Source organism: Jaculus jaculus, unplaced genomic scaffold, assembly GCF_020740685.1.
Source record: "Jaculus jaculus isolate mJacJac1 unplaced genomic scaffold, mJacJac1.mat.Y.cur u25, whole genome shotgun sequence".
Taxonomy (NCBI): domain Eukaryota; kingdom Metazoa; phylum Chordata; class Mammalia; order Rodentia; family Dipodidae; genus Jaculus; species Jaculus jaculus.
In genome coordinates, this window is record NW_025423515.1 from 2,087,670 (window position 1) to 2,110,442 (window position 22,773).

Consider the following 22,773-nt stretch of genomic DNA (forward strand, 5'->3'; position numbering starts at 1 on the left):
ATAAGCTACAATACACACTGACCAAGCCATCAGTCCCTCATAGTATTTTTTAGAAAAATATCTACATTTGTCCTTATGGATATCAAAATGTTACACCATCATTTGTTTAAAAAAAAAGGATGCACATTCATACTGTGACGTTATTAGGAAAATACTCTTGCAAATAAACTATATAAAGATAAATACACTTCCAAAGTATGTGGGTTGTTTGTTTTACAATATTCTATAAAGTGCAGAGAAATTCGAAGTAAAGGGAAAAACTACTCCCTATAACAAGTGTAATTGCAGCAGCTTTTGCATAGCAATACTTAGAGGAAGTAGGACCCTTCAGTTTCCTCAAGAAGAGGATGGAAGAGGATCTTCCAATTCAGATTTTTTTTTTGGCCCCAAGTCTGTTTTCTTCAGGAATGGTGGCCGATGTCAGGTCTCCATTAAGCGTATTTCTTGAACAGTGAGGAGGTCTATCTGGGTCCTCAGGAGGAGCATCGTGACAAGAGTCTGCGTCCAGGAAGGTCCTTCGGCGCGGCTGGGAGAGCCGGTGGAGGGAGACCCTGGCTCCTTAGAGTGGCTGCTCCTCTCTGAGCTGCACGAACCAGGGTGGCTGACTGAACGTTTCATCATTTGAACTGGAGAAGGTGACGCGGGAGAAACCAAAGGATCCGGATGAGGCAGCTGGAGCATCTCGGGTTTAAACTTGGCATTTGCTATCTTCACGCATTCCTCGAGTGCCGTGATGAATGTGTGACAGGTGGCACTAGGCAGGGAAGAGGCTTCGTTCATGTTCTCAGCGCTGGGAGTTGAATGATGTTCATCGTGATGAACAAATTCTTGGATTGTGTGAACCTGCTGCAAGAGGAGGTCACAATAGAGGCGAAGTTCAGACATTTTGGTTTTCAAAGACTCACTGGCTTCACTTATTTCTTTCTCTTTTTTAGTCCTAGTATCAGTCCAACATGCTTTGGAGCTCCCCAGAGCGACCAGCCACCTCTGTCTTTCAGCTGCATTTACTGCCTTCATGTAGAAATGTTGCTCTCCTGGGATGATTAATTCCATTCTTGTGTTGTCTGCTGAATGGACTGTAATTTCACAGACAGCCAGCTTTATACTTCCTTTGCTTCCTTTGCACACATCACCCTGAGAGTCATAACAGGACAGGATCCCATTATCTAACACAAACCAGCGAGGCTGCCAACCTGTGAGATAGTTGGTCCACTTGTTCAGAGCCCCCTCCATGCTTCAGAGCCCCGCGCCGCGCATCCTCGTGGCCCGGCGCCGGCCGCCGCAGGGTAGGCGCGGAGCCTGGCAGCCGCGGGCCGAGCGGTCCTCAGAGGCGCGGCCGGCGGGCGGCGCGTGGAGCTCGGCCGCGAGACGCGGGCTCGGACATCCCGGGCGAGCCTGGCCGCGGCGACCCGATCCGCCGCTGCCGCCGCGTCCTCCCGCCATGTAACCTGCTTCTTTTAACAATCAGTGTGTAATGTTTATTAGTGAATAAATTAGTGATTTCTAATGTAACAATAGTTCAGAAAAAAAACATTAAAATTATATATACATACATATGTGTGTGTCTGTGTATGTGTGCTGTGTGTATTCATTTGCAGGTGGATGTGCATGCATGTGTGTCTATGTGTAGGTGGGTGTGAACGTACCTATGTGTGTGTCCTGTGTGTATGCATGTGCAGGTGGATGTGCATGCATGCATGTGTGGAGGCTACAGGTCAAAGCCATGTGTCTTCTGTTATTCTCCACCTTATTTGCTGATACAGCATCTTCTTTGACCTTCAAGCTTGCCAATCTGTTTAGTATAATTAGCTAGCTTGTCCAGGGGACACCTTGTCTCCTCTTCAGTGCTGTGTCTAAAGGCAAGCTCTCACATGTGCCCAGCATTACATGGGTGCTAGGAATCTGAACTCAGCTCCTTATGCTTAATCAGCAAGTGCTGTACTAAGCCAGTCAATTCCCCAACATTTTTCCTAATAATTTGAAGAAGAAAAAATCTCGGATTTCCCACTTCCAGGTTATAAGGAACCACTTAGCAATAAACACATTTTTCCCTAAATCTGCAGCATATTTTGGGTTGTGAAGTCTATTTTGAAGTTCTGATGATATATGACCATAACAACTCTTTGCATTTTCTTATGTACTAGTCACTTTACACATGCCCTACAGATTTAAAAAAAACAACAACAACACCACAACCTTAAATGGCTGAATAAATAAACGGAATTGTGAAGTCCTGTTCCAGTTTCATTTTTAAAAATGTACGACTGTCACTGTACTCACTTACTGTTCAGATTAGAATTCTTAGATCAACACTGAGAAGCCTTTTCCAGGCTGAATCAGAGAGGCCATAGGCCACATCGCAGGTGCAGCAGCAGAGCCTACGCACCACCTGGGGAACAATCACTGGCTGGAGCGTTCCTTGCCCCCCCTGCCAGGGCGAATGCTCAGAGTGATGACAAGTGCAGTCCCTGGCATCGTTTCCACCCACAGACATGGAGAAGGGGACAAGTCTCCCTTCAGAGTAAAAGCTGAAGCTTTTACTCGGAAATGAAGAGCAGAGCTCACCTTTAGGTACTTTATCAATGCTGGTTACACCTGAACTCTGATCTGCTGAAGGAATTATCTTTTACATCTGACATGATGTAAGATATTGTGAGATTATTCTAATTATAAAATATCATATTTTTGGTATAAAATTGGATAAGTAATTAAATCTGTAAAATAACAAAATCCATGACAATAATTTCCTTTTTAGTAAAAAGCAAAACAATTTCCCTTATGCAAATAGAAGTTCCCTTTTTTCATGGATTAATTAATTTATTTATTTGGAAGACAGAGATAGAGAGGTAGAAACAGGCAGGTACAGAGAGAGGAAATGGATGTACCAGGGCCTTCAATCACTGCAAATGAACTCCAGATGCATGCGCCCCCTTGTACATCTGGCTTACGTGGGTCCTGGGGAATTGAACCCATGTCCTTTAGCTTTGCAGCCAAGTGCCTTAACTCCACCACAGGAAGTTCCCTTTTATTTAAATATGAAATGCAAATGAATAAATAGTTTTTAGCACTGAGCACTTGACCTCTTGCATTTGGATTTTTTTCTCTAATTCTATTTTTATCTCCTTTCTGTCTCTCCATGCTAACTCTTCCTTTTGTGACACAGTTTATGATTGGGTAAAACTACAGAAGTGACAATCTTTTCAATTTTATACATATGAAATGCATTTATATATACCTGAATGAAGGCCTTCTTCTATTTTTCCATCATATAACACCACATTTAAACACCTTAAAAACCATAAAACCTTCACTTATATTTTCCTTGAACATAATCACCATTCATCTAAAGCACTTTTCTTCAAAATGTGTAAATGGTCACTGAATCACATTTGATTGCAGGTTTCTTCCCTTTCCTTATCTCTGTAATAAAACAGATACTTTCAATTACACTAATAAACCTTCATTCTCCAGTTATTTTCTCTCTCAAGCCTTGGCTTTGTGTTTTGGGGAACTACATTTACAAAGACATAACAGACTATTTTCTGCTTCCTACTGTGCAAAATCAAATCATTTCATTAAACAAATCACCGAATTCTGTATATTATTAGCACTGTTTCCATTAATGGCATTCCTCTTATTTCCAGAACAGTACACTATTTTATTTTACCTAAAGCAGTGCCAGGGTGCTGAGTTGTATATTAGTTCATTGCAGAGTTATTTCCTTCGATTAACCACCTATTACCCTCACTTCAGCTTCTAATCACCATTTACCTAGACTAGTGTCCCAACCCTTCATCCCTCTCTATTGATACCACTCAGGTAAGGTTTTAAAAACTGTTTTTAGTTATTTGAGGGACAAGGATACATAGATAGAGAGAGAGAGAATGAGAGAGTGTAACACAAAGAGAGAATGGGTGCATCAGGGCCTCTTGTATTACAAATGATCTCCAGACACATGCACCACTTTGAACACCTGGCTTTATCTTGGTGTTAGGGAATTGAACCCATGCTGGCAGGCTTTGCAAACAGGCATCTATCTGATGAACCATCTCCCAAGCTTCCTCCCCCAATTAAGTTTTATGTGGCCTATAAAAGCACATAGAGCATACTTTCATTAATTTACTTGCATATAAAAAAAAATCAAATGGGTCAGGCATGGTAGTGCATACCTTTAATCCCAGCTCTTGGGAGGCAGAGGTAGGAGGATTGCTATGAGTATGAAGTCCACTCTGAGACTACATAGTGAATTCCAGGTCAGCCTAAGCTAGAGTGAGACCCTACCTTGAAATACCAAAAGAAGGGCTAGAGGGATGGAGACTCCTAAAAAGCTGAAAATAGACCTACCATTTGATCCAGCTATATCACTGTTGGTTGTATACCCCAAATACTACTGTATATTATAGATACAGTTTCTCAGCCATGTTTGTTGCTGCTCTATTCACAATAACTAGGAACTAGAATCATCCGAGATTCCCATGGGATGGGATGAATAGATAATGAAGATGTGGTACCTACACACAATGGAATGCTACAAAACAGTAAGGTAAAAGGAAATGATGAAACTTTCAGGAAAAGGGATGGACTTGGAAAACTCATACTAAGTAATCTCACAAGCACAGAAAGACAAATGCCTCATGTTCTACCTCATATGCAGTCCCTAACTTGGAGCAGCTTGAGTTGGGGGTAAGTGATAGTAAGTACCAGTAAAGACAGGGAACTAGAGTGAAGCTGGGAGAAAGTGAAAATAGGGAAGGAGAGGTGTAGGTGCTTAACAGGCAACTTGAAGAACTAGACACAGGGGATGGAAGGGTTATATACAGGAGGGGGAGATTTACACAAAACTAATGAAATCATTAACCATTATTATAGATACCTCCCTCTGGGATAGAAAACTAAGAGATATGGCCTATAATAAGAGGGATCAGGATGGCCCAAGCAGAAGGACCTTGGAGAGGGTGAAGACAGCCTAATCCTAAAACCAAGGGTGCTGGCCTTTAACTCCCAGTGCCAGAACGGAGGTTACATCCTACAACAAGCTGTTGGTTGGGGAGACCTATGCAGTCCCCAAAACAATGCAGGCTATTATCTAAGAACTGGGTTACCTGGCAGAACTAAATGGTAAGCCTGTGCAGACACAGGACACTGAGAGAATATGCTTGAAACTTGAAGGAATCAGCTCACTGACTGGTTAGCCCTCAGGGCTGGGAAGTGCTTTGCAAGCTGCTGGGAGACAATGGCTACCAATAGCATGAACAAGCAGGGACCATGCAAGTCAACTTGCTGAATAAGATGTGCACACCTGTGCAATAGTGGCACCCAGCCCATGAGGATAGTCGTCAGCTCTCTGATTGGTTTAGAGACTCACTGTGTGGGGGAGAACTCATACCTGGTACTGAGAACCAGGTCAGAATCCTGATGACATGATGGTCAGAGACTTCAGAGAAACTCCCACTAGTCATTGGTCAAGATGAGTGTCCACACCCACCCAAAGTCTCTTAATTAACTATGCTTATTCCCATTAGTTCAAACTGCTCTTACTCTTGTTTGGAGAATCTGGGGTTTTAAAAAATTCTTTTGTAACAAAAAATGAAGACATATCCAACAAAATGCAAGTTATAGGAAAGGGCAGATGGCATTCAGAGAAAGAGAACATATGGCCACTAAACAATCACCCAATTAACCTCAAAACACTCCCTCAAAAATGCAAAAGGAAACAGACGTTCACCATTATTAATGATTATAGGAATTCAAATTGCTGATTCCTCTGCAGACCTCTGGAAGACTTACACGGCCAAGAACTGAAAAGAAATGGATCAACAGAGCCTGGAAAGATTGTACTTAGTGGTCTTAGGTTTACAAAAAATTACCATTGGTCTTGGTCTATGCAATAACAGGCCAGATTATCAGGACTTGGAAGGTGACCTCTACAACCATTCCAACTGGAAATGCTGTGTAGCTGGAGACCTGTTCCACAGAAAAGCTTTGTGATGGACACACAGGGGGAAGGTGCTGGAAGGCAGATGCAAGAGTGGAGTGTGGTCTCACCAGCAGAGGGCACCATGCTCACCCAGCGTGCTTACCTGTGAGGAGCAACTAAACTGTCCTTAGGTCACATTCTCATGTGTCACTCTGTCTTCTGCTGAGGGGTAAGGCTAGGCCTCGGACTATCTCAGTCTCCTTCTATAGAAAGAGGTGGGCTCCTGCCCAATGCCCCAGGAAACAAATAGTGCTGAGGCTCCCTGACAGTTGGGAAACACATGAGCTCCTGCTTCTGTTCCTAAAGACAGAAACCTCTGAAATGTGGAGTGTGGGGTGCAGCCCCCACCCCCTGCTTTCGTCACTATGTCTATACGATGTGCACCTTACCGCTTGTGGAAATAATCCTCAGCTAATCCCCTCTGTGCTCCCAATCACTCCATCTATTTGCAGAGACAGACTCTGAAGTAGCAGGTGCAGAGGGTTCCCCAGCTTTAAGCAGGGGAAGTAACTCACATCCTGGAAAGAAGGAGGTAATATCAGTTATTAGCCAGGCCGCAGCCTCACACCTTTAAACTCAGTGGTATGCAGGCTGCGGCAGGGGAAGCACCGTTTGAGCCAAGCCTGGGTGACAGAGTGAGTTACAGGACAGCTTGAGCTACAATGACACCCTATCTAAACAAACAAACAAACAAAAAACTTATAGGAAAGGTAACTGCCAAGCAAGGCAAAAGTGAGTACTGGCCAAGACCAGGGATGATGGACAGGGAAAACAAAGCCAGACCAGGCAAGGGAGAAGGATGGGCTAAGCCAGGCAAAAGGAAGGCAAGCTAGGCATAGCAAAGGAGGGAGCAAAGAAACAGGAAAGGCCAGGCCCAGTCAGTGTGAACACCAGGCCAGGAGAGGCCACAGGAAGGAGAGACCAGGCAAGATGGACAGCAAAGAACATCAGGCAAGCTCCAACCAGCAAAGAACAGGAAATACGGAGTGCCAGGCAAGGGTGAAAACAAGGTTAGTCTCAGACAAGTGAATGTGAGACCAGAACAGGTGAAATTCAACAAGAGGGGGGAAAGCAATGCAGTACATGGCAAGGGAGAAGAGAAGGCCAAACAAGAACAGGCAGGGAGGAAGGTAGGCAAGAAGCTAGACAAGGAAGGGGAAAATTAAAACACAGGCCAAAACAAGCCAGGACAGGGGGAACCAAGGCTAAGCCAAGCCAAAATGAAGGCAAGGTCAGATGGAAGGAGGCCCGAGGAAGACAGGAGGAAGGCATGGTCAGATAAGGGAGAAGGATGGGCAAGTGCAAAGTTGAAGGGACAGGAGAGCAAGCCAGATGAGAAAAGGAAGTGCAGAAGGCAAATTCATTCAGGAGAAGACAAGACAACACTAGAGACAAGGCACAGAAACAGAGGTCCTAAGAAGACCGTGTAGTGTGGAAGGCCAAAAGAATGAAGTCAGACAGAAGGCAGAGGTAAGGTAACACAGGCCCAAGAGAGAGTAAGAGGAGGAGGCAGGCTAGGGCTGGGGAAGACAAGATGAGGCCAGGCAAGGGGAAGGCATGGCCAGGCAAGGAAGGCAAGGTTGGGCCAGGCCAAATGTCAGTACAGGGAGAAAGCATGGCTACGTAGGCGAAAGGGAAGGGAAGCCAAGGCAGGCCAGGCCAGGAGCCAGTCAAGTGCAGGAGAAGGGTATGGTAACACTAGGTCACCAAGGCAAAGGGAAAGCAAAGCCATGTTTGGAGTGGGGGGGTGGTTGAAAAGCTAGGATAAGTAAGAGGTAAGGACAAGGGGCAAGCCAAAGTAGGGAACGACAGGAGGAAGCCAAGTGCAGGCAAGGATAGAGGTAAGACAAGGCCAGGCAAGTGTAAGGCTAAGGAATTGAAGGGAAGGCAAGGCAAGGCCTCATGGAAGTCCAGGCCAAGCAAGGGGTAACACAAGGCCTGGCAAGGTGGAAGGCAGGTAGGTGAGTGAAGTCAGGCACAAGGCACGTCAGAGGAAAGCAAGGAGGCTAGTTAAGGAAGATGAGGGCCAGGCAAGGTCAGGGGAAGGCATGGTCAGGCAAGGTGGAGTTCACAGCAATGGAGAAAATAAGGCCAGGGAATTCCAGGGTGAAGACTCAAGAGCAGGTAAGACAGATGACAAGCCAGGACAGGCAATGGAGAATGTCAGGACAGGACAGACAAAAGGGAAGATGATGAGGAAGGCAAGGCAGAGCAGGCAGAAGGCAACAGTGCAGGCATGGACAGGTCATGCATGATAGATTGTGATTTAGGGCACATTTAAACCCAACACTCAAGAGGCAGAGGTAGGAGGACTGCCATGAGTTTGGGGCCACCCTGTGATTACATAGTTAATTGCAGATAGCCTGCCTTAGGGAAAGACTCTACCTAAAAGAAGAAAGAAAGAAACTAACTAACTAATCTTTTTTTTTTAATTTTTACTTTATTTATTTGAGAGCGACAGACACAGAGAGAAAGACAGATAGAGGGAGAGAGAGAGAATGGGCGCGCCAGGGCTTCCAGCCTCTGCAAACGAACTCCAGACGCGTGCGCCCCCTTGTGCATCTGGCTAACGTGGGACCTGGGGAACTGAGCCTCGAACCGGGGTCCTTAGGCTTCACAGGCAAGCGCTTAACCGCTACGCCATCTCTCCAGCCCTAACTAATTTTAAAGGCTTCCAGGTATCAATAAATGTGGAGATGATGCAGGAATTGAGGAACCCTCATCCACTGTTGGTAGGAGTGCAAACTTCCTCAGAAACTAGGAAAATCTGTATGGACGTTCATAAAAATCAAAATATATCTCCTGCTTAACCTAGTTATATAACTTTTGAACACATAGGCAAAATACTGTATTCTTTTCCATAAAGACACCTGTTTGGCCATGTTTGTTGCTACTCTAGTCAAAAAGCTAGGAAATAGAATCAGCGCAGATGCCCATCAGCTGCTGATTAGATAATGAAGATGTGGTCCCTATATACCATAGAGTTGTACTCAGTGGTAAGAAAAAAGAAATTATGATCTTGGCAATAAAATAGAAGATCTTGAAAAAGTTCTACTAAGCGAGGTTACATAGGTGTAGAAACGTGTCCCATGTTCTTGCTTTTATTCAGATCCCAACATGGAAGAGTTTGGTGTATTGAGAAGTTGTAGTAAGCTTCAGTAGTACTGATAAAGAAGCTAGAATAAAGTTTCTAAAGAGAAAAAAAGGAGGGATCAGAGGAGGGTATAACTAGGGAGGCAATGAAAAGGACAGAATACAAAGGGTTGGGTGAACATGGAGGAGAATCGGTAAAGAAGGGAAGGAGGAGAAATCTACAAAACTAATGATGGCATCTTTCTCACATAATTAAAAGAATGCTTTTTTAAAAAAAAGGGATAGTTTGGGCACAAGTACCTAAAACCACAGGCTTTTGCTGGTACATACCAGTGCCAAAATGGGGTTACTCAACACAAAGAACTATTGGTCAGAGAGACCATGAGATCACAAAATTAATACAGACCATTGCAAAAGCACTTGGGTTACCCACCAGAAAGGCCTATTGCTTAAGACACCATAGGCTACATTTACATGAACTGAATGGATAAAAGTCACTAAACAGTGTGAACAAGTAATGAATCCTATAAACTACAAAATCATCTGGCTAAGGCAAAATTTCTACATTAGAGTAACATTGGCACACAGGCTATGTGGGTAATCAACTGCTCTCTGACTGGATATGAGGCAAGATCAGTGGAAGAGAATTCATACTTGAATTGAGAGTCAAGTCAGAGCCTATAGCTTGGAAAGTCAGACACCCTAGAGGGAAGCTCCCAGTGTACTTGGCTAACATGAGAAGTGATGCCCATAAAAGTCTCCAAAATGACTACACTAATACCCTATGATGCATTCTTCTCTCAAACTTAGCTTTTTACAAATGACAGTAAATAAAAGGGAAAAGCAGGACTTATTAGTGTGACAAGAAGAGAAAGCCAATTACTTAGCACAAGATGAGTCATCTCTATCACATCTGCCCAGGCCCAGGAAACATTACAGAGGAAGTGGTGGATGAAGTTAGAGTGCTGTTCTCACGGCTAGCCCAAGAGCCTCCTACAGGGACATGGGAGTAGATGGTGAGGATTCTCCATACTCAGCAACGCAGGAAATCAGGGGCTGCTGAGAGTTTAACAATAAAGGAGATTGTATCAAGCTCTCCAAGGCTCAGGTAACATTGCAGAAGAGGGGGCAGAAGGAATGTAAGAGCCACAGGCTGGGAAAGTGTATTTTGAGGCATTGTGCCTCCTCTCTACAGAGACTGAATGGTGCATTAATGACACCAAAATGATGTCTGATAATCTCCCTGAGGAAGGCCCTCAGTGAAATGGGACTGAGGAGGGAACATAATTAAATAATCAAATGGGAAATGACCACTTGGCAATATGCTTGTACATTAAAGAGCTCAATTAAAAATATGAAAAGAAAGTCAGGGAATGGGATGGAAGAGAGGAGGGTTGGGAGAAGGCTTAATCAAAATTTTTAAGATGTTTTGAGGGCTGGAGAGATAGCTTAGTGGTTAAAGCATCTGCCTGTGAAGCCAAAGAACTGATGTTTGAATCTCCATGTGCCAAATAGCCAGATGCAGTTTTTCAAAAGTGCAATGTTGCACATGCCCACGAGGGGGTGCACGTGTCTGGAGTTTGTTCATAGTGGCTGAAGGCTCTGACACATCCCTGTCTCTCTCTTTCTTCAACTTTCTGTCTGTCTCTCTCAACTTTAAAAAGTTCTTGAATAAGCCATATAGAAACCTCCTTCTCGGGCTGGAGAGATGGCTTAGTGGCTAAGCAATTGCCTGTGAAGCCAAAGGACCCTGGTTCGAGGCTTGATTCCCCAGGACCCACATTAGCCAGATGCACAAGGGGGCGCACTTGTCTGGAGTTCTCATCCAGTACCATAGCATTGAAGATGTTAAATGGCGAGTTGCAAAGAAAGTGCAAGATGTAACAGTTTGGAGAATACCTTCAGAAGAGTTTAATGGTTGTCTCTACAAAGCTGAAGGTGTTATAGTTGACATTTTTAATAGAGAAATAGACCATATACGTCCAGGGCCCTGGCACTTGGACTGGGACTGTTTAATGACTTCATTGGATACTTTGGAGCACCTTGAAGAGAATTGCTGTGTTATGCTTTATACTACTGCTAGTCAGCTTTGGAATATAATTTTCCCAAGAGAGTTTGTTGACTTCTACATGGTGGGCTATGAGGAAGGACTTTTATCTTGTGGGATTCGTCTTGACTGGAGTGAAAAGAGAACAGAATTTGTTTGTGGATATAACCATACCTGTGGTTGGTGTTGTGTTCCAATTAAAGACAACACAAACCAGAGCCTTTTGACAGGATATATCCAGACAGCGCTATGTGGAATGATCCCTCAGTCTGCAGTAAATATGGCCATGTCAAGCACTTTAACTAACTTCTAAGCCTTACAGAAAGCATAATATGTTCAGATTTGTAGTATGGAGATTTAGGGAATCAGTTCTTCCCCTCAGCTGTCACATGTAAAAGTCAGTTCCTGTCTTCTGCATAGTGTATAGAAATATTTGAGCTGTTTTGGATTTAGTACTACAATGTTTTAGTAAGTCAGTATTTGCATGAAAGAAGGTTGTATACCTTTTCTTACTTATTTGCACATTGGTATGGAAGTATGTCTAGTAATGGAAAGTATCACAGAAATCCGTGAAGACGTAGATATAGGTCTTCAGGTCAGAATATTCACAGAAGTGAAATAGTGCCTCTGTATGAACATTGTGGTTGTTTAGTAACTAGCAAAAGTCTTCCCTTCTTGTTATTCTTGTTATTTTAAAGCTTTGTGAATATCTTGTAAAATTTTATTTCTCAAGGTAAATGTTTGGTATTACTTTTGGTAATGAGTTTACCAGGAACAAAAGGAAGAATGCCTTCTCTGTATTTTGTAAAGATGTGATTGTCAATTGACTTGTATTATTTTAAGCATTAAAAAGACCAAACATGAGTGAAGCATATCATATCATAGTAACTGTGGGTATAATTCAAATACAGTTTAGTTTTGATATCTAAACAGTGTTCTTTTACGAAATCTTTAAAAGCAAAAAAAAGAAACCTACTTCTCCACTATAATATATATAATATTATATATATAATAATAAATAATAATAAAATATATATAATATATAAATATAAATACACACACACACACACACATATATGGAGAGAGAGAGGGGGGCACAATATGAGTGATTTGAGGCAGAAGTTTCCTGTGAAGGTAGACAATGTTGTGCTTAAAAGTCAAAGATTATTATTTGAAAAAGTTCAGTGCTAGAGGTTGGATAATTTCTAGTAAGTTTTTGGCCAGGGAGGCACCTGATGCAGGCTATGGCCGAGATCCATGGTTGCCCACCTGAATTAGATGGCAAGATCCTACTGCTGAAGACTCCATACGCCTGTGCTGCAGGTAACTCACACATGCAGCTGCAGCTGACCTGAAAGACTTTTCTCTGTTGACTAGCTGTCAGGATGCTGGAAAGAGCTATGAACCTTGTTTGGGGAAAAGTCATGTATAGTCTTATACAAATGTGGACCTTGCAAGCTTGATGGCTGGCCAAATTGTACAGCTGGTGCAATGGTGGCATGTCTGTTATGGAAGAATCAACTGCTCTCTGACTGGACTTGAAGATTGTTCCAAGGGAAAGTATTCATGGCTAGTACTGAAAACATAATAAAAATCGATTGCTGGGCAGATCACAAGCCTTTGGGGGAAATTGCTACTGTTATCAGGTTAAGTGGATATATTTTACCCATCAATATGCCCTCTAGATATGTACCGTTATGACCACATGCTAGTGCCACTTCCACTTCTGGTTACAGACACTTACCGTTTTAGAGGGTGGTGACCACCGGGACGACACAGACATTACCAACATGATGAGAAGTGACAGTGCAGTGTTCAGGACTAAATGAAACATCTCCACCACAACCTCCAAGGCTCAGGGACCACTGCAGAAAATATGGCAGGAAGAATTTAGAACCAACTGCCTTCTATGCTGCCTTCCAGAATGAAAGTGGTCATCACATTAAGATTTGAACTTATTCTTAAATATATCTATACTACAAAGTCTGCTATAAGTGAAATCAGATAACTAAGCTGACAGGTCCATCCACTGAAAATGGTGGCTTATATCTTTCTTGTACACAGAAAAAATTTGAGGAAATTCTACTATAGTAACAGCAATCTAAGGGTCCCTAATCACCATCTTAGGTATCATGCTTTAGTTATATGAGCAGGCCTTGAAATGCACATGTTAGTAATTATCACAATTCTAATTAAAATAGCACATTCCATTCCCACATAAGTAGCAGGGGAATAGTTTCTGAAACAAGCAACCACCTCAGTCCTTCTCTTACCAGCCAGTTGAATCACTTTATACATTCAAGGCCAGGAACATTTACATAAATCAGACAATGAAATCACACCCCTGATCATACATTATCACCATTAATGAAACTAGGCCTGTCCCCATTTCACTTCTGAAAACCAGAAGTAGTCAAAGATATCATTAACAGATGTTAAAACTATTACCAGCATTACAGAAACTATTATCCTCTAAGCCCTACAAATTATCTAAAAGTATTTGTGGCTGAGAAGGATTAAATCAAACGTAATCTTGAAAAGTCCTCCCCCCCTTTTTTTGGTAGGGTCTCACTCTAGCCCAGGCTGAGTTGGAACTCACTATGTAGTCTCCGGGTGGCCTCCAACTCACGGTCATCCTCCTACCTCTGCCTCCCAAGTGCTCAGATTAAAGGCATTCACCACCATGTCCTGCTTGAAAAATGAATAATGAATAATAGCCATCATTATTTATGGTACATCAATTATACTCTTTGACTTATTTATTTATATGACCACAAGTAATATTTACTCTTACCATTATTTTCACCTCTACAATTGTATCTCTGTCCCATATATGCAATAAATCAGAAATTATAGTAATCTCCTCATTAAATTTATCAGTAGATATATTACAACTCTTGAGAGGATGACAGAATAATCTCATAATAGCACTATTAACTAATCTTATGTTAATAGTTTTCCTGTCTCTGTAGCACTCCGACTTCCCCGTGTCAGTGGCTGCATACTCATCAGGAAGTGGCACAGCCTAGTTATTGCAGTTACAATGCAGCTCCACTGAGGTCCTTAAGACACAGCACAAACACCAGCTCTAATAATGTCCTCAAACGACATTCACCACTTCACCTGAGCCTCTGCTTCTAGAAGCCTCGGCCTGGCCCTCACTTCCCAGGGCACCGACTGGACACAGAAGAACGCAGACCTGTGCTCAGTACCCCCCCCCACCCCGGATCTGCAGAGAACCAGGGTCTTCTCCCAGCGCCGGCCTGGAGGTCTGGACGCCCGTGAACCGAGCCGGTCCAGCCCTGGGGAGCTGCCCGCACCTGGGAAAAGACCAAGGTCCGCAGTGTCCAGTCTCTGTCCATCCGTCGTCTGTTTCCTGAGGACAAAGGCCACGGACATAGCGGGGCTCCACTGCTCAGCCTCCTTCTCCTGCATCCAGGCTCAAGCTGGCTCAGGTTCAGGGTCCGAGAGCGCCGGTCCTGCCCTGGGCTCTGCAGAGACCTGAAGAGCCGGAGCACCCACGCCTCCCCAGAACTGACCTCATAATGCACGCTGTAAGCTGTGCGCACCCGCGGCCCGTCTAACAAACCTGCCCTCCAAATCCTGCCTCAGACACCGCCCATCATCCCAACATGCACAGGGCACTTCTTTCAAACTTTTTTTTTATTTTTGAGAATGTTGAGAATGTTGGGGCTTGATTTCTGGCTCAGCGCTTAAATCACTTGCCTGTAAAGCTCAGCCACCCAAGTATGGTACCAACTTTATCAGCTCAACTCCAGCTTACCTGGAATTCACCATGTTGGCTCAGGGTGGCCTCAAATTCACGGAGACTCTCCTATCTCTGCCATCTGTCTGCTGGGATTAAAGACATGCATCACCATGCCTGGCCTTAGCTTACAATTTTTAAATCATGACGTTTACATTGCATAAAACATTCAAGTATTGAGTGTAAAATATTTGTTATCTGTGGATATTTATTGTCCTCACACACTTTCACAGAAATGAAAACAGTGACAAATCAAAAATGTATTCATAAGTGTGTAGGTAAAATAGTAGTGATGCCTTTACCTGTTTTGAAAAAACACCAGGTCATCATCAGTGAGCCTTCCTTCTGAAGTGTATGTTCTATTTCCTTGGTTGCCTAAATTATTCTGAGGAGAAAATTAATAATGCATGTATTTTTCTGAAATCATCAGCTTAGTGATTCATAAATGAGTAGAAAATATTACCTTGTGTTGTTGAAATCCATGAGGTTCTTCTAAAAATGGAAACAAAATGATTACACATGCAAAATGAAGTCCTTCTGTACAGCTGCATGTGGAAGTATTTTTCACTACCTTTTCTTACATATGTTTATGGGATTCAGGGCTTACATTAAGGGTTTTGATCCATTTGAAATCTGTGATCTCCCTTGCTTGAGCCCGGGTTGCCCTGGCCAGATTTGAACATGCATTCCTTCTGAGCTTGCCTGACCATACCTTGTCCCAGGCCTGGTCTGGTTTGCCCTTCCCATCCCCCCTTGTCTCTCTTGGACTTGCCGTCTTCCTTGCTTTGAATTGTACCTGGCCCTAAATCACAATCCATGATACATAACCTGACCCTGTTGCCGTCTGCCTGCTCTGCCTTGCCTTCCTCATCATCTTCCCATCTGCCTGACCTGTCCTGGCATTCCACATTGCCTGTCCTGGCTTGACATCTGCCTGGCATTGTTTTCTCCATTGCTGTGAACTCCAGCTTGCTTGACCATGCCTTCCCCTGACCTCACCTGACCCTCGTCTTCCCTTCACTAGCCTCCTTGCTTTCCCCGGAACACACCTTGTGCCTGTCTCCACTCACCTGCCTGACTTCCACCTTGCCAGGCCTTGTGTTACCCCTGGCTTGGCCTGGCCTTCCATGAGGCGTTGCCTCCCTGTCCTTCACTTCAATCCCTTTGCCTTACCCATGGCCTGCTCCTGCCTGTCTTTGTCTTACCCTCTATCCTTCCCTAGACTTGGCTTCTTCCTGTCCTTCCCTGCTTTGACTTGCCCCTTGCTCTTACCTTGTAGTATCCTAGCTTCTAACCACCCCTCCCCCTACTCCAAACATGGCCTTGTTTTCCCTTTGCCTTGGTGACCTAGTGTTACTATACCCTTCTCCTGCATTTGACTGGCTCCTGGCCTGGCCTGTCTTGGCTTCCTTTCCCTTTTGCCTACCTGGCCTTGCTTTCCCCCTGTACTGACATTCATCCTGGGCTGACCTTGCCTTCCTCCCTTCCTTGCCTGGCCAGGCCTTCCCCTTGCTTAGCCTCGTCTTGTCTTCCCCAGCCCTAGCCTGCCACTCCTCTTACTCTCCCTTGGGCCTGTGCTGCCTTACCCCTGCCTTCTGTCTGACTTCATTCTCTCGGCCTTCCGCGTTGCATGGTCTCAGGACCTCTGTTTCTGTGCCTTCTCTCAAGTGTGGTCTTGCCTGGCCTTGTTTTCTCCTGAATGGATTTGCCTTCTGCCTTTCCTTTTGTCACTAGCCTGCTCCCCTGTCCCTTCATCTTTGCACTTGCCCGTCCTTCTCCCTTGTCTGAGCATATCGTCCTCCTGTCTTCTCCGGGCCTCCTTCCACCTTCCCTCGCCTTCCTTCTGGCTTGGCTTAGCCCTGCTTCCCTGTCCTGGCCTGGATTCTCTGTCTTCCTCTTGGCCTGACTTTTTCTGGCCCGTGTTTTAATTTTCTCCTTCCCTGTCTAGCTTTCTCCCTGATTGTTCTTGTTTGGCCTTCTCTTCTCCCTTGCCGTATCCAGCATTGCTTTCCCCCTCTTGCTGCATTTCACCTGTCCTGGTCTCGCATTCTCAGGTCCTAAAGTGACCTTGTTTTCACCCTTGCCTGGCACTCCATATTTCCTGGCCTGTGAAGGCTGGAGTTGGCCTGATGTCCTTTGCTGTCCACCTTGCCTGGCCTCTCCTTTCCTTCCCGTGGCCTGGCCTGACCTGGTGTTTGCACTGAGTGGGCCTGGCCTTGCCTGTTCCTTTGCTCCCTCTTTTGCCAGCCTTAGCTTGCCTTTCTTTTACCTGGTTTGGCCCATCCTTTTCCCTTGCCTGGTCTAGATTTGTCTTCCCCTGTCCAGCTTCCCTTCCCTTGGCTGGTTCTCACTTTTGCTTTACCTGGTATTTGCCTTTCCCTGAAGTTTGCCCGGTCTGCCTTCCTCTTTGCCTCACTTACCTTCCCCTGCCTGGGCAAGCCTTCTTCCTTGACTTCTCCACCGCTTCTCCTCCACCTGCCCTTGCTATGACTGCCTTCAATCCTGCCTTTGCTCTGGCTTTTCACCCTTTCACATGACCTTGACTTCTCTCTTGACTTCACACTTGCCCATCTTCCCTGGCCATTCACCCCCTGTTTTTCTTGGGCTTGACTGGCCCTTGTCTTATCTTAGGTTTCAATAGTCATTGCCTTCTTCTTGGTCACATACCACCATGCCTAGCCTTGCCATTTCCCTGGCCTTCCTTACCCTTGCCTGGCCTAGCCTTCTACCTTGGCTTCCCCGGGCTTTGCCCCTGTCTTACTTAGCTTTTCCTGCCTCAGGCCTAGACCCTTCCTGTTTCCCCACTTGCATTGCATTCCACCTTGCTTGATATTGCCTTTCTATCTTATTGACTGGACTGCCATTCCCCTTGCTCACTGTTGCCCTTCCCTCTTGCCTGTCCCCACTCAGGCCTTGCTTGAACATGCCTTCCCCCTGGCCTTCCTGACCTGCCCTTCCCTTAAGTAGTGCTGTCTTCCCACTTCCCATCACTGGCCTTTCCCTGCCCCTTGCCTTCTTCCTGGTCTGGCTTGGCATGACCTTATTTTCCTCTGCATGTGGCCTGTCCTTGCTTTCTCCTAGCCTGGCCTGGACTTGCCTTCCATTTTTTTCTTGCCTGATCTGGAATTTGGCCTGGCCTGTCTCTTTCCCCCTTGCTTGGCTTGCCTGTTGCCATGCCTTGCCTTCTACCTGGCCCAGCCTTATTTTCCACCATGACTGGATCAGGCTTCCCGCTTGCCCTGCCTTCCTTTTCCTATTGCTTGATCTGGCCTTCTTTCTCATTTTACTTTTCCAACCTGCCTTTAGCCATGACTGGTGTGTCTTCTCTTTTGCCTGGCTCTATCTTCTCTCTGACCATGCACTCTTGTTCTTCCCATGTTTGCCATGGCCTTTGACACCCATTATCTAGTTGTGCCTCCACACTTCCCTGCTCCTCCCCTTGTGTTCTGCCTTGTCTTCCTCCTTGCCTTCCCATATCTATGTCCTGGTCTGGCCTTGCCTCTCTAGAAAAGCTTTACCTTACACATCTTGCCTCCTCTCACCTGGATATGCCTTCTGCCTGTTATTGTATGCCTTTCCTTTCCCATGGCCTTGCATACGTACCCCTGTCTAATGACTTTGCATCTTAGTACATGGTGTAGTTCTCTTAACTATTTTTGGAGATAGGGTGGCACTGTATCCCAGGTTGTCCTAAAACTCACTCTATCACCTAGGATGGGCTCAAACAGAGATTCTCTGCACTGCCTCCATAGTACTGGGTTTGAAGGTGTGAGCCTGCTGCTTCTCTAATAATGATACTATCCCCTTCTTTCTAGGGTATGCGTTACTGATCCTGCTTAAAGCTGTGGAACACTCTGCACCTGACATTTCAGAGGCTGTCTTTGCAAGTGGATGGAATGATTGGGGAACAAAGAGGGGACTGGCTGAGGGTCATTTCCACATGAGATTTCATATGGGCACAGTGAAGAAAGGAAGGGGCTCCTCATACTCTGCACTTTAGAAGATCCTGTCTCCAGAAACAGAAGGAGTATCTCCTGTGCTTCCCAACTCTCTAGGACATTGGGAAGTCTGGGTGGGGAGCCCAACCTTGCCAAATAAGGAAACTGAGATAGACATGGCCTAGCATCATCCCTCAAGAGAAGCCAGAATGACACTTGTGAATGTGAGCTAAGGATAATTTAGTTGCATCTTGCAGGTAAGTTCTCTGGATGAAGATGATGTCCTCTGCTGGTGAAGCCACACTCCACTCCTGTTATCTGTCTTCCAGCACCTTCCCACTGTATGTAATGGTGAAGATCTGGGGTTTTATTTTGGGTTTCTGAGAGAGTGTTTTGAGGTTTACCAGGCAATTGTTACTTTTATATACTTGATCAAAGAATGGCCATACTCTGTTGGAGAAAGAAGGTCCTCCTGCAAGAGGAAGACCATACTGAAGCTTATGCCTTCAGGAAAGGAGCTCATTGTGTTAGGCAAGGGGACCGTGGGACATCTGCCTATTCCATCAATTTAGCTAAACTACCTTGTCAATTAGTGGGGTGATAAATGCCTCAGATCATGTTATGTTCACATTGTTTTTATCAGCCCACCCTCTGTGTGCCCCTGAACTCACACTTCCCATGTTTCCTCTCCAGTGCTTGGACTGTAGACATGGCCACAAGTGAGCATCATCTTCCACATTCACTGGCCATAGCTTCTCTTTCTCTGAATGCTGTCGGCTCTTGCTCCTCACTTGTACTTGTTTGGATTTGTCTTGGTTATTCATGCTTGTTCTTTGTAGATATTAACTAATTATTAGATTGTTGATGACTTCTCCAAGGATGTTGAGGAAGATGTATTCTGAGAATAGTGGTGTATACAACTTCCAAAATCACTGTTGCTTTGTAATGATCTTGGATGAATGGCAGATCAATTCTATTTGCCACTTTAGAGGTGTTTGTTCCTTATTGCTTTTTTTAAACTGCCTCCCCCGGTTTTGATTTACTCACTGCCTTCCTTTGGCCTGTCTAGGCATGGCCTTACTCCACTGCTCACATGGCTGTGTTCCCTAACCTTGATCCCCTCATATTTCACCTAGCCTTGTCTTCCTCTAGGTCTCCATTTCCTCCCCCCTTGCCTTCCTCCTGGCTTTGTCTTCACTTACATGGCATAGCCTTCCACCTTGTCTGGCCTTGCCCCCCTCCCTTGTCTTTCTGCTGAAACTGAGCTTCAGATTCCATCAGGATATTCATGTGTGCTGGAGAATTGAACCTAAGCAGGTTTTGCAAGCAAGTGCATGAAATTTCCCCAGACTCTGTTTTAAGTAGGGTCTTAATCTGTAGGTCAAGTTGACATGTAACTCTTCATGTAGGCTAGACTAGCCTTAGAGCTGAGGGAATAATCACAGCCTACGCTCCTGTGTCATGGATTTACAAGCTGGATCTAACATGCCCCATTTACTCTATTTCTTTTGTTCCTTTGTATGTAAGAATATAAACAACATTGCCACTTGATGTGAAAATTATTTTGATATTTTCTTTGTGTCTTGGAGGCGTGTAGCAATGCTTCTCGTCATTTGATTGTGACACCCTGCTGGGGCAGTGAATGGATAGTTCAACGTGAGAAGTCAGGACAATACTAATTTTATCCTATTCTGTGCAGGAAAATCAATATCAAAGTATTATGGAGTCCTAAATACCAGCACTAATGTGACTGAGAAGGGCCAATAGAAATTTTAAAAGCAGCTTATAGAAGTTGACAAAAAATAATATATATATGCATATATATGTGTGTGTATATATATACATACACAGAAATACATGTACAACTGAAAATATGCACCCAATGCATGTACACACACACACAAACACATATGCTGTCTCTCTCTCTTTATCTCTCTAGAGCTCACGTCACACAAACAAATTCCTCTTTCTCTTGGTCCTCCTGTGGCACCTGTTCCACCTTATCCTGTTTCTCTTCCTCCACTCCTTCTTTCTGGTCCATCTCCTGATACTTCATCTTTTCATCCTTATCATGTTTCTTCACTTCCTGTTCTTCCTCCATCTTTTTTTCTTCCTCTGCTGATGCTGTTGACCTGTGTCCTTCTGTCCCCTTTCTCAGCAGCAGTATTATCTCCAACACCGCCACACCCATATTTCTATTCAGTATCTCCTAGGATGTATATCATCATCCTGTCTTTTCTCCCCTCTCTCAGCCTCACCTTCCCTTCATGACTTCCTCTTGGGTCCACATTGCTTTTGATTGAACCTGCAGCCAGCACTTGTTTACTTCTTCTGAGTTCTCAGTGGCCCCACCCTTGTAATAATGGTATGCAAATCTTTTTTTAATGTTTTATTTTTATTTTTTACTAGTTATGTATATTGTGTGCACACAGCCATGATTGTACCATTGTTAGTATTGTCCCTGTCATCCTCCCATGCAGACCATGGTGGTTTCATTGTGGGAGTGACCATCATTTATGGGGGGAGGCAATCAAAGTCGATGTGCATAGTGACCCAACTTATAGCTCTAACAATCTTTCCGCCCACTCTTCCGCAAATTTCCCTGAGCCATATTGGGTTCACTTTAGGTCTATTTCACTGATGGGAGGTCTTCGGAGTTTGTGTCTCTGGATATATGATTTAGTAGCAGTTTATTGTTCTCTGTTTCTGTCTCCTTCACCATTGTGTTGATACCAGGTTTGCCAAGAAAGCATCTCTTGGTTATTACCCCAATAACTCTATGGCTTCAGCTTGTGCCATGGTGGGGGTGTGATGGGCTGATTCTCTTCTCAGGTTCTGCGTCCATCTGAAAAAGAGAAGCGAATTCTCCAATGGGGTGTGAGGTCAGTGCAAGGTACATTATTATTTTAGAGAGAATTTAATACGTGTAGGCCATCTCATAGCTCACTGTTGGTGGTAGGTTGATGTTGGAGTGCAGAGTTGCTCTTGGATATGGTTCTGACTTGTTTCCCCACTCCAGGCATGGGTTCTGTTCCACTGAGCAGGACCATTAGACAAGTCTAGAGTAGTTGATCACCCACCATGGCTGTGTGCCACTGCTGCACTTGTGTGAGCATCATGCCAGGTTCATTGCTGTTGAGTAGCTTAGATCCCAAGTTGCTTAGACAGTTGTTGGTCATTTTTCCCTAGTCACTCATGTAACATCTCCTGGCACTAGACAAGCTAACTGTCTGGGGATTGACTCTCTTCCAGTTTGTAGCCAGGTTACTCCACATTCCATCCCAATAGCATATGGTATCTTTGGAAGTAGGGTTTTACCATTAACCTTGGGTGGGTCATCAAGTACTCTGACAGAATTCTGTCTTTTTTGGGAAACCTTGTATGTCTCTCTGATCAACAGCTCATTGTGGATGTTACCTACATGCTGGCACTAGGAGTTACAGATCAGTGCCAAAGGAGAAGAAGGAAGAAAAATATAGGTAGTATAGAAGAGACAGAGAGAAAAGAGAGAGAGAAACAGGAGAGGATTGAGGATAGTCTCTATCATTCTCTCTCCAGGCCCCTGTGAATCAGGCATTCTCTCTAAGCCCCTGATGAAGGTTTGACATTTTAGCATGTCTATCGGGATGTTGGATTTTATGGTACCATTTCCATTTGGGTCCAGTTTCTTGACCCCCACCCTCACCCTCCCCTCCTGCCCCACTGTCACTGCAGTCCAGTCCTCAAGAGGTTTATTAGGTATGTCAGCTTCATGGGCAGATTCCTATTAGGAGCCACAGATGAGTGAGACCATGCAATGATTATTTTTCTGTGACAGGGTGAGTTTGCTGAGAATGATTTGTTACAAGTTTGACCATTTTTATTTGACAATTTTATTGTGTCATTTTTTCTTTACTGCTGTGTAAAATTCCATTGTGTAGATATATCACATCTTACTTATCCATTCATCTAA

General features: G+C 44.5%; 1 protein-coding gene and 1 pseudogene across 1 annotated transcript; one reads left to right on the forward strand and one right to left on the reverse strand.

Moving 5' to 3' along the window:
- Positions 1-325: 325 nt before the first annotated feature.
- LOC123457558 lies at positions 326-1,233 on the reverse strand (annotated as a pseudogene).
- Positions 1,234-8,025: 6,792 nt separating this feature from the next.
- LOC123457497 (stAR-related lipid transfer protein 4-like) lies at positions 8,026-11,430 on the forward strand. The gene is made up of 2 exons (XM_045141380.1): positions 8,026-8,101; positions 10,889-11,430. The coding sequence occupies exons 1-2, from the start codon at positions 8,026-8,028 to the stop codon at positions 11,428-11,430; spliced, it is 618 nt and encodes a 205-aa protein (XP_044997315.1).
- Positions 11,431-22,773: the final 11,343 nt, after the last annotated feature.